Here is a 20118-nt window from a genome sequence, read left to right as displayed (position 1 = left end):
ATTTTAAGTAATTAATAACCTCATTTAAAAATTCATTATTTTATTATTTTTCTTCATTTGCTACCATAACAATAGTTTATTTTATTGTTTTTTTTACCTTTTGTTTTTATTTTATTTTATTTAAAGCAATAAATAAAAATTAAATATATAAAAAAAAAGTTGAAATGGGGTTACCCACGTGGACTCCCACGTGGGCCCCCATGGTAGCCACGCTACCATTGGTAGCGCTGCTACCAAATGGTAGCAGGCCGCTACCCTTGGTAGCGCTGCTACCATTTGGTAGCAGTTCTACCAGTGGTAGCGCTGCTACCAGCTAGTAGCAGTAGCTACCGTGGTAGCCATTATCCCTCCCAGCGATGGGGGGGGGGGTAATAAAATATCTTTTTTTTTATATTTTTTTTTTTCATTTTAATTTATTTTATATTTAAAAAAAGAATTCTCTGGTAAAAATAACAAAACCCAGACCCAGTCCCTAAACTGCCAGAATGCAGTTCAAAATTTGCTAAATAAATATATATATATATATATATATATATTTTAAAAGAAACAATATATGTAAGCATTTAAAAAGGATAAATGACTCATCAAACACACAGTTTGAAAACACTATTTTGCAATATTTTCCAGCAAACCCTCTTTTTTTTGAAAACAAACACAGTCACAACGATTTCTCTTTTTTTTTTGTTTCTTTTTCAGAATAACCAAAATATCAAAATGGGGGAAGATTTCCAAATAACAGTTCATGGTTTTCCTTCAAACACACAAAACAGTTTCAAAGTCTCTTAGATAGGTAAGATTTACTAACTCATAAGGCAAAAATCTTGATCCAATGTCCACCATGATTTCAAACTAGAACTCAGATTTTCAAGAGAGAAACAAACACATTTCTTTTTGGTTTTAAATGCAATACAAGATACACAAGAGACCTACCTCCCATTAGCATTCTTGGCATGAATTTGAGGAAGAGCTCCACCTGCAACTCCAAGCAAGAAAGAAAAAACTCCATTTTCTCCCCCATTTTCCCCTCCAAAAGAGAACCCCCAAAATGTTTTCAAAACTAGGTTAAAAGGAGGAACCCTAATTTTGCCCTAATTTTCAATTTCGAAATTAGGCATTTATTTTTAAAATAAAATAGATGAAAAATGGAAACCTCTTATTCAATCCCTCTTATTCATTTTTTTCCTTTAAAATTAAAAAGCTTCCATTTCTTATTGCGTTTTTAAATTTTAATTTCTCACTATAAATTTTAGGCCTACTTCTTATTTCGGAACTATTGACCGGGTAAGGCGTTTTGATTAATTTTAATTTTCTAAAAATCAATCTTTTTATACTATATCAACTTTACAAGTAAAAAGGAAATAATTTCTTTTAAATAATAATAATTTACCCCTTTTTTTTTCTTCCAAAATGTGGAAATGAGTAATTTATTTCTATCTCCCAAATGACTTTAAATTTTTCCTTTCCAAAATGCATAACTCATTAAATTCATTATTTTAAAATTAGCTATTAAATTAACTCGCTATAACATAATAAAGTGACATTTTTAAATAAATGACTAATCTAATGCAAGAGTTTTATTTATTCTAATTTCTCTACTACAAATACGTAAATGTTACAAATGCGTGAATGAGCACACTAACCCCAATTAAATACCTTAAGCTTGCTACAATAATAATTTAAAGCAAATCTCTTAAATTAATGATTAATCATATAAAAGAAATTACCTATTTAAATTTCTATATCTCTAATGTGTACGTTTACTCATAAATTTGAATTTAATACTTAGGATAACAAACCTCACTTACCTCGCGCAGGGCACGCAAATCGAGGAAGTCCTCCAAATCTCTCGACACGCATCCCAATGAAAAGAAAGCCCATGAATCCACACACGATGCTCACCTAACCATGGCTAAGGCAAGACGAGAGTTATATGTCCACCAAATCCGAATTCTAAAGATGAAGGAGGCATACTTAACCTTGCAAAATCCCAAAGGAGATGAACCTTGCCCTAAGCGGTGTTGTACCTGCAATCTCCTGCACCCATGAATTCATACAAGCATGCATATACATATACATATTCAATGAAGGCGTTAGCTCAAGATTTATCACAAGGGTTAGGAACAATTACATTTACACGAGAATCGATGCGAAAGCACAATAATAAGTATGCACAATTATTAGTATTATCTAAACTACACATTTCACCATGGTTAACCTACCTTTCAAGAATGCCACTTAGGAAGTCAATCATGGTCAAACGGGTTTTACAAGTCTAACTAGGGTATGGGCATTACAGACCAAGATTAAAACATCTCCATCCATTGAATCATGTGCAGATAATAGGAACCTTTAGTATCTCAACTGTTATCACAAAGACATCAATAAAAATATTTAAGGCTAGACTTAGGAAAATTATGCGCACGATGAAATATCAAAAAGGGGACCCACCGACGGAAAACACTAAAACACAAACTTAGGAAAATATAAAGACCACCAAACAAATTAATGCCTATGACATAAAAAGGCCCCACCAACGTTACTATAACCCTTAGACTTAAGACAAAAAGGTAATGAAGAAATATAAGATGTTTAAGATTTTTTAATAATGAGACTCAACCAGATGACATAAACCCTAAATCCTAAGCCTAAAAATACAAGATAGAGAGCCGAATAAAATCAAAATGACCAATATTTTGCCTAAGGCATGAGAATGTTTCACTAGGTCATTTTAAGGAATATCACAATTGAGTTAGTTTCTTGTTGTGGATATATAAGATCGATGATTTTGATCATTTTGGGAAAAAAAGGTGTTTTTGATCAATTGTGCGTAGTTCCATGTGCATAGGATAGAGATTTGTGCTCAGGATCTTAGAAAAATAGTGAAACGGGGCAACATAAGGTAGAGTACAAAAAGTGTGTATAATGTGCTTAACCAAAACTATAAATAGGCATTTGTAGATGCTACTCTTAGTTAAAATAGTCTAGTGAAATTTTGTAATTGAGTTGTAGGAAGTGAGCCTCTCTTTTGAGAAATGAGCTTTGGGTAGTGTGCCCCAATGCATGTGCATTCTCATTTTAAAACTTCTAATTGAGTATACTCATATTGTGGGTTCATCCCCACCATGGTGAATCCCTTGACTAGGTTTCCACGTATAAAAATCTTGGTGTTATGGTGCTGCAGTTTTTTGTTTTGTGTTCTTGCATCTTTCTACTGATTAAATGCATTAAGTGGTTAAAAAAATTGATTAAAGTTAAAGTTTGCAGAACACTAATTCACCCCCCTCTTAGTGTTCCTTGATTCCAACACCGGATTGGTCTGGAGAGCTCCAGGTTTTTTCAAACTTGACATTGAAGTTGTGTAATGGTAGTTATATAGCATGTAGATAATATTCGGGATCCAAATTTGGTGATATATGTAATGTGTTTACATGTTAGATGAGGAATGGTGTAATAAGGTCTACTTCTCATTTCTGCCCACCACTGGAATGATTAGTGGAGACCTATTTTAGATATCTATCTCAGCCGACATTCAGGATTATATTTTTATGGAAATAATATATTTAGGTGTATAATTTGATGAGTTGAGGTGTGGCCTTTTGCGTTGAAGACATGTGAGATTGATAGAATCTAGTTGTTGTGTGAGTAGAGTGTTGCGGGTCATTACCGGAAGCAATTTTGATAGTACAAATTGTGTTTTAGTGGTGGATTTTCTTTATCTTTCTTTCTTCTTCGGCAATGAGCCTTTCTGGGCAGTGAGCCTTCTTATAGTGAGCCTTTTTGCATAGTGAGCCCATCTGTAGTGAGCACCTTGGCAGTGAGCCATCCTTTGTTAAAATCACCTTAATCGATGTCACCTTAGCTGATGTTTATTTTGTTGGGAAAATGGTGTTATACACCTTGCATAATAATTTTTCATTGTTGTATTATTTTATTATTGTGTGAGGTGGACATGAAATTATATTGTAATATCATATTGTATTGTTGCACCTAGGAACACCTAGATGGATATGCAACATGTAGAGATTCCCTTGGAATATTGTTGTAACCAATTAATGAGTTGTATTCACACATTGGTATTATTATATTGTATTTATTTAATATTGGGGAATGTAATTATGATGAAGTACCCAATATTAAATGTGGGTCAAGGGTAGGTAGGAAAAAAATTATATTTATTGTCACATGGTTTTGGGAACATGGTTTTGATGTACTACAACTTTGTGGTTTTGTGGGAGCCTGTGTTTATAAAAGCAACCACAAGGGTAGTTTTTTGGGTTGGTCAGTTAGCCAGGTTAGCATTTGTGAAGGAAGCATGGCATGGGATGTGTGGATTCATGTTTGGTCACATGGAGTGCTTATCGATGGCTTGTTATGGTTGGGTTTTCAGAAGCTTTCCATAGTTGTATTGTAATGGATGCATTGATGATAATACACGGTGGATGATTCTTTTGGAGGCTAGTTTTTTCCCTCATCGGGGTTTTCCTAGGATATATCTTGTGTCACTTTTTCATGGGTATGTTGTCTATTCTTTGCATGCAGCTTCTATGTGTTGATTTGATTAAGATCTAAATTGGGTTATGTGGAAATTGTCATAAAATTGGCTGCAAGTTTCCTTACATATTTATTGAGAATTAACATTCTCTGTGGTTTTTCTCTTCTTGGGTTTTCCACGTAAATTTAGGTGTTTCTTGTGCTTGATTTGTTTTGTTCTACTAATTATTCAAGATATGTTAATTAAGTCTAAAAGAAAATTTTATTGTCAACTAATTTACCCCCCTCTCAGTTGCCTTGATATTCAACACAATCGTCTTCCTAATAGAATTGAGGTTGGATCTATTGTATTTATCCTCTTTTTAACGTATGTCATGTGAAAATTAAGTGGTTTACTAGTTTACAAATCATAACTTGTGAAACCCTAATTTTTCACCTCAAAACACATAGTCACATAAATATGATCTCTATCAAATTCAAGACGCCATTTTAAAGATCTTTCCTATCATCTTTGATACATTACACACTTTCAACTATTTACCAATAAAATGTCCCTTTGTGATATAATGTCAACTCTTCTAAAATCTAATTTCATCAAAGACTTGTATTCTTTAAGCTAAGTACCCATGTTTATTACATTTATTTTTGTATCTTAAAATTTAATTTCATATTATATGTAGTGTCATAAATTGTACTCCTTAATCATCGAGTCCAATTTCACACTCTCCTAGCACTCATTCTAGTTTTTCCATTCATCTAAGCATTTTGGGACCATTTATTCTCTTGAGTTAATCCAATAAATTCAAGAATATGAGTCGTATCCCATTTTAAAACTTCAACACACTCTTTATTTGGCATTTATTTTGGTGTGTCCTTTCTTATTAATCATTTCAAGAGAGTAATGTATCAACATTAATATTTCCAGATTTGGTCTCGAAATTGGGATATGACAATATAAGTTAGCCTCAAAAATAAAATACCTTAAGAACCCTATAAAAGACATCATTCCTAAGTCATTTTATCATCTACAAGTTTCAATTATAGAGAAATTATTAATCTTCAAGTACAAGTTTGATTTTAAGGAGCATCAAGCTACAAGTTGCCATCTATTATGTCTTCGTGATGGATTTTGTGATGATTTTTCATGTTATTACATCAAGTCTTGTAGGACTTATCCTAAGGGAATTGCATCATCATTAATACCATTAAGCTTGAGGTAATATTATCTCAATTTTTAATATTACTTCAAATTTCTATTTTTTTCCTAATCATCATTGTTGTAGGGTTTTGACTTAGGCAAGCCCCTATACAACCAAACACCATTTTTTTTATCATTTTATGTATGTTTAGGTTTATAAACAGGTTATATACTTAGATTAAAGATACAAAAGGAATTAGGACTCAAAATCAAAACTTCTCAAGAAATTTTATCAGAAAGGGGTATGAAACTTATAATTAGCAGCATAGTCCTCAAAGACTAGGGTACCTAGGACCATAGTCCACCTAGACTAGGGTTCCTAGTGTCATAGCCATCCTGGATTAGGGTGCCTAGTGCCATATTCCACCTGGACTAGGGTACCTAGCACAATAGTATATTTGGAATAGGGCACTTAGAACCATAGTCTAGTTGTTTTTACTTGTAGTTTGATAAGAAGATAATTTGGAAGCTCTTGAGACCACTTTGATTCCTCTTCTACACCCTAAGATCTGTCAGGACAAAGGCACCTAGCCCCAATGTCCACTCAATTTGAGCTCAAAATTTTAAGAAGAGTTCATCTCTACATCTCCTTTCCAATTTTGTACATTTCAGTTGATTCTCCATTTTGTATTTATTTGTTTATGTTGATTGTTGCCACTTTTGTACTATTTAGCCCATTTCTTGCATTTTCAATTCCCAATCATACCCAATCAATCAAATGTAGAAAAGATAATAATCAACTATTGTGCCTAGTTCTCTCAAAGGTTTTTAATTGTACATGTTAATTGTTCTCCAATATAATTAGTAGGATTGGGTTTGATTTATATTTTGCACATTGTTTAGGCTAGTGAATCTCATTCCCAATACTTTACATTTTGGTGAACCAACTCTTCTTACATTTGCATAACTTCTAATTTTCAATTTTATATCTGATCTTTGCATGAAATTATTAGATTATTCCTTTCTAATATTTATTTTTTATGTACTCACATTGGTTAAAAGTCATAAAAATTTCATAGTTTAATCTCTTATATCGTGCATTTTGCATATGTTATCATTTGGAAAAGAAAATTATTTTCATTGTGTTTTCAATTAGTCAGTTTCGTGATGAATATATTTCATAGACTTGATAGTGGCCTAGCCTCCCTTGTATCACTCTATCCCTCTCCTAATGATTGTTTTAACAATGAGGACACTTTGGTGCAAGAATATATTATTAGCACTTCTTTCAAAAATATACCTCCTAGGGATGAAGTTTTGAAGGATGATGTTGATCCTTCTCCTAAAAATTACCTACCTCATGAGGATATTTTATTGCAAGAGGATGATTTTGTTGATAATTTTCCTAGTGATACCTTACCTTCTATTCACTTCCATGTCTTTACCTCTAGAGATGAAGAATTAATGAGTTATGTGTTCTCGCATCCTAAATCTTGTCTTACCCATGAGAATACCTTGGAGCAAGAGGATGATACCATTAAGACCTCCCTTCATGAAATTTTACCTTCTACTCACTTTATTGACATCCCTTCTAGAGAAGAGTATTGATCAATCATATTTCTCCCTCTCCCAAAATTGATCCTATTCATGATGTTTTGTTGAAAGAGGAAGATATTACTAACAATGTTTCTGATTCTCTCTCTCCTAAAGATAATGCTTAAGTGGATAAAGGACCTAATAAAGTCAAATATATTCATGTTTCTATTTCTATGAAGCCTAAAATTATTTTCCACCTTCATCAAGATGTCCCTCAACTTAAAAAAAATAATGATTATTGTTAAAGCTAGATTGAATCAACAACCAAATTATCATTTCCTAGTTTCTTTGTTGTTTTTTTCTTTAGCTGTCCTTTTGGTTTGCTCGCTTTTTTGCCAATCATTTTGTAAGCAGTTTATAAGCTCTGGACTTTTTATTGTCTTATATTAATCTCCTATGTAAAAGGTTTCGGGTCCTGAAAACCTGTTTTTCTTAATTAATCAGAACAACCAAATTATCATACAATAGGTCACACATATAACACTTGAAACAACAAACAAGATCCCAGTTTTCTTCATACTTCCCAACCTTTTCTTCCTTGACCACCTTGTTTGTCACAACATGTTGATAAGGAGAATGATCTTGTTGATAAACTTCATGCTACTTTAGCTAATATATATATTTTAGATTTGATTCAAACTTCACCTACATACCATGGGATGCTCCAAGAAGCCTTATAGAATATAGTTGTCTCATCTTCTGCTAGATAAATTGATGTACTATTTTTTCTTACTTGTATGAATGAAACAAAGACTGATATTGTGTTTTCCCAACATGAGTTACCTTCTTTAGAAATTCAAAATCAGTATGATCCCCTCATGATTATTTTGATATTTAATGATATTGGCATAAGATGTACTCTAATTGATAATATTTCATTTTTTCACATTTGTAGCATTGACTTATTACATAAGAACAAAGGAGATACCTCCCTCATTCAACCTGATTCTATCTCTTTTTATGGATTTTATAATGTTGGTAGATAGTCGTTAGGTACAATTACATTTTCTATTAAAGTAGGTCCTACAATTACGACCACACTTATCCATGTCATTCCTGATACTCTTAATTATAATATTCTTCTAGGAAGACCATTGATCCATGCTATGCAAGCTCTCCCTTCCACCATACATCTCTTACTCAAATTGATTCATAACAACAAGATGTACACCCTACCGATTGATACAAGGATATATAGTAATGTTGAAAAAGAGGTAGGATCTATATCTTCCCTTAACACTCCCTTCTACAACATAGCCTCTTACCAATGATGCTTTCTTAAAAGAAAATTGAGGTCCTTTAGACTTTATAGTCTCCTTTTGTGGTCAACATAAAGGCCTTGAATTTAAGAATCGGGCCTCAAATGAGCCTAGTGTGTCATTTGTTCAATATTCTTCTAAGTTCACTCCAACCTCTTCTTTCAACACATCTCTTGATGATTATTGTGTCTCTTTATACTTAAACCCAATTGAAACTAAGAGTGATACCTGCCCTTTTGACATTTCAACACCCAGTAAAACTCCTAGACTTGATTTGGAAAAACATTATGGAATTGGTTAAAAAAAAAAATTTATGAACATGGATATGATGGACATGGTTTAGGATGTGTGCAACAAATTATTGAGGCTCATGATAAATCTAAATTACACTTTTCTAATTAAGGTTTAGATTTCTAACCTCCTTCTTTTTCGACATCCACTTCCCCATTGTCTAATAAACTTATGTCATCTTCTCCCAACTTCTCATCACAACAAGAGACTATTTTGTTTAAGCTTCTCAAAGCCAACTTGATTACTCTCCCTTTGGAATATTAAAGGAAGAATCCTACACACAATCAAGATAAACCTTCTTTTTGCAAATATCATCAAATATATGACCATTGCAATAATGAATGTCATGATTTGGTGTAAATTTTAACAACTTATTGTAACTGGTATCATTCAAATAAAAGATGACAATAAGTTGGAGCCTCATCTTATCTCTTCTAAATACCATTTAAGTTCCTCTTATGTTGCTCTTCACTATGTGACATTGGTAGCTTACCTTTTGGGGGCTCATTTTCATTCATTGTGGTACAATTTCATGTGTAATGATACTTGGTGAGAAACATAATAGCCTAGTTTTTCTTGTTTGTATGTTGGTGGAAATAAATTTTATAACTGGTGGAAATGCTAGTTGAGTTTTATCTTTTATAACTTGATATCCTTTCTTTCATGAAATTATTTTTCATTCATGTGGATCTACTCCTTGCTTGGACATGTGTATTCCTTGGTTAGGACCTCTTCCTTTCTTGAAATTGTGTCTTTAATTGATTGAAAATGTGGAATCCTTCACCAAGAGTCCCCTTTTATAGCAATAGGAAAGGTGTGCAATCTTGATCTCCTTCCCATTTCCTAGTTTTGAATATGCTTGTAGGCTTGATCATCCCTCAAACTTAGTGACATCCTATCCCTAGCTTGTGTTTCTCTTATATGTTATTTATCTTCATTTTTAGGTTGTTTACATGAAGTAGTTTGTTGTTGTTTACATTTTTAGTTTACATAGAAGTTAAGATAATCAACGAGTAACATGATCAAAACAAAGAAATAGTAGAGTTGTTCATGTTAAGGCATCATTTAAATTTCAAAGCATGAGTTCATACATTATAAATCAATTTTCTAAACAGTATTGCATATCCGGTATAATCTTCAAACCATAAATAAAATGCTCAAAATCAATTCCAATGCATAACTAGCAACACAAGTGTCAAATGTATTTGACTTGAACAAAATTTTGTTCTTCACAAGCCTTAGAGTTTTCTCCAGCTCTTACTAACTTTCACCAACAATAATCAACACCCTGGAGAGAAGGAATTAAACCAATAATTTATAAAATTTTCTTAGACCTATCATAACCAATATGCCTTGGGTGAATAATACAACCTCTTCTAGAGGGTCAATCAGCTTAGAAAATCAATCCTTCATCGAATATGATGAGTGATAGCTCAAAATGAAGTGCCCAATTGATAATAATGTATTTAATAAATACCTAGAATGATTGCAACCTTAGATATGCAGTTATGAGCATAAAATCACATGATGATTATTTCTACATGTATGCAAAAACAAGACATAGAGGTTAGTTTATAAAAATCTAGGATTATCGTAACTTCATTAGGACTATCTTAGCTTAATTGTTAAGATTGTCACAACTTTATTAGGACAATCATAGGCTCATTATGAATCTATGTTACATTCTTAGGATAATGATGGGTTCATTAGAACAATCGTAACTCCATTACGACAGTCATAAGCTATTTAGGACTGTCATAGTTTCATTACACATGTCAGAACCTTGTTTAGATAGTTTCATTACACTTGTCATAACTTTATCATAAATTTAATTTTGGAACAAAAATTGATTTTAATGAAAGATCTAATAATAAATGTAGACAAAATAGAGAGAATATGTAATCTTGCATACCTTATCAACATCTTAAGAACCTTACAACCTTCTTGCAACACATGACAACTAGTAGAAACTTTGAAACATTCATAAAATGCTATTATAAACCATTTTGTTTATCTCCTTGATACTTAATTCAAGCTTATATTGCATATTTATAGAGTTGGGTAGACTTTAAGAAACACCTAGAATTTGAAAAGATTGAGGAAATTAAAAAATATAACATTTTGAGATATTGTATTTTAGTTCGAGTGAAATGACCGCCTCTAGTAAAGAGGTGGTAGCAAAACCACCCAATACTTTTAAAACAAATCTTGTATTTTCAAAAAACATACAAACTACCACTAAAAATTGCCAATTTTTTCCTATTAACAATTCCCTCTTCCCTCACAAAAACTATATTTCAAGTGCAATATAGACTAAGTAAGCCAAGATTTATAGTATAAAACTATCACAATCTAACACATGTTGATACAATTAGAGGATATTGATTTCAGTCATCAAATGTATATGCAATTAAGGATAACAGTTGTAAAAATGATTTAGATTAACCAAAAATTCATAAAGCCATACAACATTTCATGTCGATAAGAATATAAAATATATATCCAATACAATGATACATGCTTGTCAAAAGCCATATGGACATAAAATGTGACATATCCGTAATACAAAACATATGCTCAAAAATGTCATATAGGCATACAACAAAGGGCCCATGGTCTATTGATTTCCCACTTGCAAGAGGAAGTAGATCACAAGTTGTCTTCGACTAGTGAGGGGATGAAGATGTATGCGATGTTAGCATCTTTCAACTATGCTCACTAGTCCTCCTATGCTAGACTTCTCTAGAGCTCCAATTGATATAATTAAAAGTGTAGACATCAATGTATAATATATATAAAAATGAATTATAGAATAAAATATAATAGAATAATTAATTATTGTATACATATAATCATGATGTTCATCCACAATGAGGGCACGTTCATGATCAAGAGTGACAAGCCCCTACAACAAGCATTAAGATAGCAATTAAACTACATACGAGTATCAAATTTTTTATTATTGATTGATCATTAAAAGAAAAAGCGAAATTTACTAATCTATCTCATTACTCTATCGAAGCTTTAGAAATTTTTTATTGTTGCAACAACACCATGCTCCATTGTAGTGCGAACATTAGGAGGAGTATCTAATATCAACAACTAAAAATGAAACAACTATTGTTTGATTACCAAAACTGCCTAAAATTGTTTTACAACACAATTAATGTATAAAGGTTATAGTTCTGACCTTTTCACACATCCCCCTATTGCAAATCAGGACCTTTTTTTTTTGCTTAGGTGTCTAGTTTCTTTTTAGGGTTTATGTTTGTTTAACAGTAAATTTTGATCTCCTAAAGCAATTCACTTTCAAAAGTTTATACTTCAAGCTAGCTTAGATGAAGGGTCCTTATGATTGCAGGGTAGAAGTGAGTGCACAATATTGATAATTTTTTCAAATGTTGTCAAGTTTTTTCATGTTGCAAGGTTTCCAAGAAAGAAATCAAGGTGAGCAAAAGTTGGAAACTTCCTTCTAGGGGTCATTTTTCCATCCTTTGGAGAATAGGTGAAGGCTAGTATTAAGTGATGGAGTTTGTTCAACAATAAAATTGGAAATTTCCTTCTACCTATCGAATTTCCACTCTTTGGAATTGAGAGCTAAGTGAAAGAGAAGCTAGAAATCTTCCTTCTAAGGATCAATTTTCCAATCTAAAAGGGAAGTTTACAAGGAAAAATTTGATGAAAGTGAAAATCTTCCTTGTGCTAATCAATTTTCCACCCCTTGCAAGTAGAGAGAATTATCAAGAAGGAAAAGAAGTGAACGAAATCAAATCTTCCTTCTAGGGGTCGAATTTCCACTCTAAATGAAATTTTGCTAGCAAATTGGAACAAAGAAGGTTGGAAAACAAGGAAAACAAAATCTTCCTCCTACCTTGCAAATTTCCACTCTTCCTTCTAGAGGTTTATTTTCCATTCTTCAAGAAAGTGATGAGCAATCCAAGTAAAAAAATGGAATGAAGAAGGTCAAGAAAACATGGAAATAGTAACCTTCCTTCTTCCTTGTTTTTATCTACTCCTTCCTTGTGAGGTGCGATTTTCCACCCTTGGCCAAAATTGAACGATGAAAGAAGAAGGTAAGCTTTAAGGTATAAAGGGAAAAATCTTCCATATAGAGTGTGAATTTATAGTCTTCCTTTTAAATCAATCCTTGAGTGGAAATTGAGAGGGAAAACCTTCCTTCTTTCTAGTAAATTTTCACACCTTCCTTGTGCCTTGCAAGATTTCCACTCCAAATTTGATGAATTTTATTAAAGATCAAATCTTCCTTGTGCATGACAATTTTTTGCTCCTTCCTTCTAGGTTGCATTTTTCCATTCCTCATTTTAGGCGATTGAAGATGATTAAAAGATTGAATTTGAAAAGAGAAAACCTTCTTTGTGCCTTGCAATTTCCCACATCTTCCTTATTAATATCAAATTTCCACCTTTCATTTGCAATTCAAACTTGAGCATCCTAATTTTGATATTGCTTTCATTCAATTTATGGAAGAACCACTTTTGCATCCTGAAAGTGTCCACTTCCATATTCTTGGCCACACCCGAGAGATCATTTGAGCTCTCTTTATCAGAATTAAGGAATAGGGAATCATGTCAAGGTTTCTCAAAAAAAGGAAATATATTGTCCCTGTCAATCACTAGAAGGGAATCTCCTAAACATGTCAGATTATTATGATTGCTTTCATCCAAAATAGAGTGAACATGGGAAGTAGGGGAGGCCCTCCTTTTTTAATCTCTTTCTACTTATCAAACTTCTTCCCTTTCACTTCTTGGTCTACAAAATTAGGATCACCATCATCCTCAGTCTACCAGCCATTCTCGTTGTAGCCTGGTTGTCCAAGCCCATATACTCTAGATCCGTGTTTTCTTCATTGTTGGAATTACCCAAGAAAGGGAGGATTTTGGTCTTTCCTTTGGCCAACTTTAAGTGTTCCATAATCAAAACAAGATTAACCCTTCATGAAAGATAAGATTCTTAGAGCTTTTTATGTGACCCCTAATGCCCATTCTCAACTACTAAAGAAGATAAAATAGAAAGTAAACCTTATCTTTGTATCTTGAATGGTTGAGTAAAACAAAATGATGACCATAAACAATAGTATAACAACCATCTAGGGTAAAATATTGAATGGGTACCTTGTGAACCGCCACCCACAGGGGTTTTGGAGACTTCATTTATAATATGTTAACCCTTAACTTGTCATAATATATTGAGCTAATTATTAACTCTTAACTATGGGATAGATAGTTGCATTACTAGAATACATAACTACTTTGAGTATGATCCTCCTTATTGGATTCGATGCTTTAAATTCAATGTGTAGGATATATTTATATCGTTGCTCAACCAATGGATGGATGTGAAGGAGAATACATTGATTCACTTGAGAATCTTACCTTACCTAGTTCCAATGGTCAAATTATTCACCTTGAGTTTAATTGTATGTTGGCTTTGTAACTAATCCTATTCATTTATGAATATAGTAATGCTATTGATGTCTATGCAATTGCCTCTAATCTTAATCATTTATGATTTTGGATCCCTATGTTGTGGGTAAACTTTTAAAGTCTTGTGTCCTTTTAATATGTTTGTTTCATAAATTTATTTCCATTTGCTTGTTTATTGATTTCCTAAATGCTTGTTGTGAAGTGTTTGCTAATGATGTTTATGCCTTGAAGATGATATCTAATAATCATCTTGGAATGTCCCTTTAAATTTTAATATTGACTTATTAAAAATGCATCATGAATTTGAAATATTATGTGTGCCTTATTTCATAGCCAATTGATCAAATTGTATGTATTAATTATAGAGAAATATAACCGATTTAATTATAATTTAAAAAAATTATTAATATTTGTATCTTTCAAAGGTTTATTTAATTTTAGTTGATTTTTTATATCACAAAATAAATCTTTAAATCATTATATCAATTTATCATCTATCTTTTATAGAGTATCATGGTGCTCTTCCAGGATTGACACCAAGTATCATGTCTTCTCCACATATATTTTTCTATTTGAATCATTTTTTAATTTATTTGTGTGTAATGGAGAAGAGGTAACAACTATTATTATTTATATTTCAAAGTGGTTGGAAGATTTCATTGTAACTGAAATGGTGCAAGAAAATTTGGAGGGTGCTTGGCGTAGGCATTGTAATGGTGGTGGCAGTGGGCAATGGGCAAAGGGAAGAAGATGGAGAGATGCAGCAGGGTGCTTGGCGTAGGCATTGTAATGGTGGTGGCAATTATCACGGGCATTCAACACGCTTCCAGGCTGGAGTTTAAAAAAGGCGACAGCCATGGGATGGTTGCAGAGATAAAAGTTCATCTTCAAAGGTTGGGGTACAATGCAATTGCAGGGGCGGAAGTGGAGAAGGAGAATGGTCTGTTTGATGAGCGACTGGAAGCGGCGGTGAGGGTCTACCAGAGTAACTTCAACTTGCCAGTCACGGGCTTTCTTGATGCCCCAACAATCCAGAGCCTGAGTCTCCCAAGGTGCGGTCAAGAAGACGCACACGCACCCCTGAATCTGCTTCGCCCGATAAAATAAAAATCGTGGAATCTGATTGCAGGGCAGAACAAGTGGAGCAGCAGCAGAAGCAACCTCACCTATGCCATCTCCTCCATAATTTGCTCACCCATTCTGTCCGACCACGACATCCGGTCGGCGATTGCTGCGACATTCGACAGTTTTGTGAAGGTGGTTCCTCTGAGTTTCAGGGAGGTGGAGAGCTTGGAGGAGGCCATGATCAAGATCTAGTTCGACGGTGACGGTGACGGTGATGAGTGGGTATTCGAGTTCGTCGAAGGAGAGCACGGTGATGAGGACGCCAAGATGAAGATCGACTTCCTCCGCCGCTTCCTCACTGAAGATGATGCTGTTGCTACCCTGTATGGGAATCCTTCACCTGGGCTTGGGCCTCCCCCTCCCCTGTTGCCCAAATCTTGTTCCCATTCTGCTTAGTACATTTCTCTCTTAATCATTTGGGCAAACGTTTTAATTGGGCCTTTTTGATACTGTGCTGCAAGATTCATTTTCTTCCTTCTTTCTTTCATCACAATGTAAGATTCAGTTCGAATTGGGCCTTTTTGCTACATCCATTTTCTTGCTTCTTTCTTTCACCTCTATGGGAATCCTCCCATGTTCAGCTCTCAGCCCAAATCTTGTTCCCACTACTCTGCATTTCATTTGGTTCTGATATTGCTTCATTTTCTTATTCGGGCCTCCTCGTCCTCCCCTTTTGAACTCTCAACCCCAATCTATGCATGCATCATGCATCATGCATCTGATAGCTCTTAACACCATAACTGCAGCTATCTAGGTATCTTTCAACCATTTACTAGCACTGTTCAAACTGCAGTTTTGCTCCAGTTGGATGCGGCTCAAGGCCAACTTCAGTCTAACTTAGTAAACAAAAGTTTAATTAGTTATATAAATTAGTTATACAAAGAATCTCCAAAATCCTAAATTTATGGTTTATACTTTATAGTTTCTTGTCAAGCAACGAGGGATAAGTTGTAGACGTCATCAGGATATCTAAATGACAACTCTCAACGGTGCCAGTATAATCATACTTGTTGATTCATTAAAAAGTATAAAGACAAGCAATTACACCTTGGTGAGCAATAGGCATGCCGAATAGATGTAGAAGGTCAATTAGGAGAATTTGGTTCTTTTTTTGTTGCATACATTTGTGCATCACATGAGGCCACTTATAAAATGGTTTTGTTTAAGTAAGAATGTTCTCACTGGAGAATTGGTTTCTAGAAATCAACTATGCATCCACATACAAGGGTTCAAACATGATTGAAATAAAACCATTGAATTAGAAAGATAATCATGTTTCATTACCAAGTGGGAGAGGGAGAGATACACAAAAAGAAATGGATAGAGAGATGGACAAACAAAGAGAAGTAGAGATAGGAAAAGAGAGAGAGAGAGAGAGAGAGAGAGAGAGAGAGAGAGAGAGAGAGAGAGAGAGATAATGAGATATAGATAGAGAAGGAGAGATGGAAAGTTAGAGATAGATGGATAAAGGTGGTGAGAGATAAATAATAGAGAGAGGGGGATAGATGGAGAGATAAACATAAGGAGGGAGAAATAGGGGAATGATATGAGGAAGAGAGAGAGTGTGAGAGAGATATAGAAATAGAGGGATAAATATAGTGTGTGTGTGTGTGTGTGTGTGTGTGAGAGAGAGAGAGTGAGAGAGAGAGAGAGAGAGAGAGAGAGAGAGAGAGAGAGAGAGAGAGAGAGATGGGGATACATAAAGAAACGTTGCACGCATTCACTTTTCAATATGTAAGAGGGTAATTTTAAATATAAAAAACTTGCAAAACATGATAACTAGTGTGTCCTCTACATAATTTATTTAAAAAACTTTAATAATAATCATAAATAACTCTTCAACTAGTTAAAAAGTTGGGTTTTTTGAAGACAAGAATAAAGGACTGGAATGTGTGGCATTTTAAGAATGTTTTTGGTGAAAAGGCCAGGATTCAGGAGGAAATTGAGCAACTTAATAAAAAAATTGTTGCTTCAGGTATGTCTTCTGCAATGTAGGATGAGCTTAAAGTACTGAACATTCAGTTGAGTGAGATTCTGGCTAGGGAAGAATTTTATTGGAGGCAGAAGTCTAGGGATCTCTAACTTTCTGAAGGTGATCGAAATACCAAATTCTTTCATTCCTCATCTAAGCTCAAGAGACTTCGTAATCGAATCTCTTGTATTATTGATTCTAATGGTAATACTCTGCTAGATGAAGATGAAATAGCCTCTGAAGCTATTAGGTTTTTTAAATCTCTTCTCTCAGTAGAGCCAGTGGTGGTTGATGACAAGTTTGTAAATTCAATCCCTCCTTTAGTCTCTCAAGAAGATAATAAGATGTTGATGGCCCCATTTTCATTAGCTGAATTGAAAGAGATAGTCTTTTCCATGCACCCGGAAAAGGCACCAGGACCGGATGGATTTACGGCATTATTCTTCCAGAAATGTTGGGACTTTATAGGGAAAGATGTGTTGTTAGCCTTGGAGGAGTCTAGAAGGAATAGGGCGATTCTAATGGAAATTAATACTACTCTTATTGCTATTATCCCAAAAGTAGATAACCCTACCTCTTTTTCAGACTTTCGTCCAATTGCCTTGTGTACCACCTTATACAAAATATTTACTAAGGCAATTTCGGTTAGATAATCTAAACTCCTTCCTCGGATAATTTTGTTAGAGCAGGGTGGGTTTGTGCCTGGATGGGAAACTCTTGAAGGTGCCATTGTAGCTCACAAAATCCTGCACTCTATATCTCAGCAAAAGGTATCAGCAATGATTCTTAAATTAGACATGCTTAAAGCATATGATCGTGTCAATTGGCATTCCTTGCTCACTGTCTTGAGCCGTTTTGGGTTTTCAAGGTGTTGGGTTAAGTGGATCTATTCATGTATATCCTCCGCCCACTTCTCAGTATTGATTAATGGGTCTCCCTCAGGCTTTTATGCTTCCTCCCGGGGTATTAGGCAAGGATTTCCCTTATCTCCTCTTTTGTTTATCATTTTGGCAGAAGCATTAAGTAGGGCCATATCTAATGCTACGGCCTCGGGTCTATGGTCAGGTATCAGAGTAGATGGCCTCCCTTCTTCACAGTCCATTGCTTATTCGCTGATGATACGCTTCTGTTTGGGAAGGCCACTATGAGGGAAGCTCAAGTTATTGAGAAAATTATCTCTAACTATTTAGCCTTTTCTGGCCAAAAGGTTAACAAGTAGAAGTCCAAAATCTTTTTTGTAAATGTCCCCACTATAGTTCGGGACAATCTTGCCTACTTTTGGAGTTTTCAAGTTGGGTCTTTCCCCTTTATGTATTTAGGCATTCCTTTCTTTCTGGGGGCAGATAAGATCTCTTTTTGGGATAAAGTTGTCCATTCTATCACCTTCAGAATTTCCTCTTGGAATCACAAGTGGCTAACAATGGCAGGAAAGATCCTTCTAATCAAATCAGTTTTGAGTACCATACCTACATATCTCATGTCTATCCTACAGGCTCCCTCTCAAGTTGTTAAGAGGATAAAGCTATCCCTTAGGTCCTTCCTTTGGAATGATAATTTAGGTGGGAGGCATAAGATTCCTCTTCTTGCTTCGGATAAAGTTTGTCATCCCAAGGAGCTGGGGGGTGTGGGTATTCATGACTTGGCTATTAAAAATAAGGCATTGGGGGCTAAATTGATTTGGAAGTTATACACAACCCCCCGTAGTAAATGGGCCTCCGTCATGCTTGCCAAGTATTTAAGGGGAACACCCAGAGAAAGGATTTTTACTGCAACATCCCTTCCGAGGGGTTCTGCGTTCTGGAATTTTCTGATTTCTTGTAGGGAGGTAATTCTGCCACAATTATCTTGGGTTGTCCATAATGGGAGAAAAGCCCATTTTTGGGATGAAGTTTGGAATGGGCATCCTTCTCTCTTAGATATCCGTGATTGGTCCCCTTTGTTGGATATCCTCTCGAGTCTTTGGGGACCTTCTGTTGCAGACTATTTTACCATTGACACCTCAGGTCCATGTTTAGTGGCCAAATGGAAGGATATCCCTCCCCTGGCTATTAATATTAACATTGTTTTATCTTTTGTAGAAGAACTTCGTAAGAGACCTTTAGTTTTTCAAAATAAAGAGGATTCTTTGGTTTGGGTTAAAAATGCATCAGGCTCCTATTCGGTAAAAGAGGGGTATAATTCTTTGATCCAGACCCCTGTATCTGTTTGCTGGCCTACTAAGCTATTCTGGCATTTTGCTTGTCTTCCAAAAGCAGGGGCTTTTGCCTAGCTAGCAGTCCAAGATAGAATCCTCACTGGAATGTGATTGGATAGGCTTGGGATTACGGCAGTGTTTCCTTGTGTTTTTTGTGGTTATTGCATGGAATTAGTGGATCACCTTTTCCTGCTATGTCCCTTTGCTTCTGAGTGTTGGTATTGGTTGTTTGGTATGTTAGGGTGGTCTTTTGCTCTCTGCTCAATTCTACTTTCACAATTTCGATCTTGGCCCTTGTTGTTTCCCACTTTGTTCTATTCATCTCTTTGGATAGTTTCTCCATCTCTGGTGATTTGGAATCTTTGGCTTGAAAGGAATTCAAGAATCTTTAATCATAAGTATGCATCTTTGGCAGACATTATTGGTAAAATCCAAGCCTCCATTAGTGAAGTGGTGCTTTCTTTCATTCACAAAAATTTAGGGCATCTCACAACCTTTTCCCATTAGGATAGCTAGGTTACTTGGAGATGGCCCTTACTTCATTTAGTGCCTTCTCATGGGGCTATATCAGATGCTTTTTCTCCGCATCTTAAGCGAAAGATGGCTAA

At 34.6% G+C, this 20118-nt stretch overlaps 1 protein-coding gene across 1 annotated transcript; it reads left to right on the top strand.

The window, feature by feature from the left end:
* Positions 1–14925: 14925 nt before the first annotated feature.
* LOC131073704 (metalloendoproteinase 1-MMP-like) lies at positions 14926–15839 on the top strand. The gene has a single exon (XM_058010206.2). The coding sequence runs from the start codon at positions 14952–14954 to the stop codon at positions 15324–15326; it is 375 nt and encodes a 124-aa protein (XP_057866189.1). The 5' UTR covers positions 14926–14951; the 3' UTR covers positions 15327–15839.
* The last annotated feature ends 4279 nt before the right edge of the window (positions 15840–20118 follow it).

The sequence above is a fragment of the Cryptomeria japonica genome, chromosome 9 (genome assembly GCF_030272615.1).
Source record: "Cryptomeria japonica chromosome 9, Sugi_1.0, whole genome shotgun sequence".
In the NCBI taxonomy this organism is placed as follows: Eukaryota; Viridiplantae; Streptophyta; class Pinopsida; order Cupressales; family Cupressaceae; genus Cryptomeria; species Cryptomeria japonica.
This window is presented reverse-complemented; position numbering and strand designations above follow the sequence as displayed.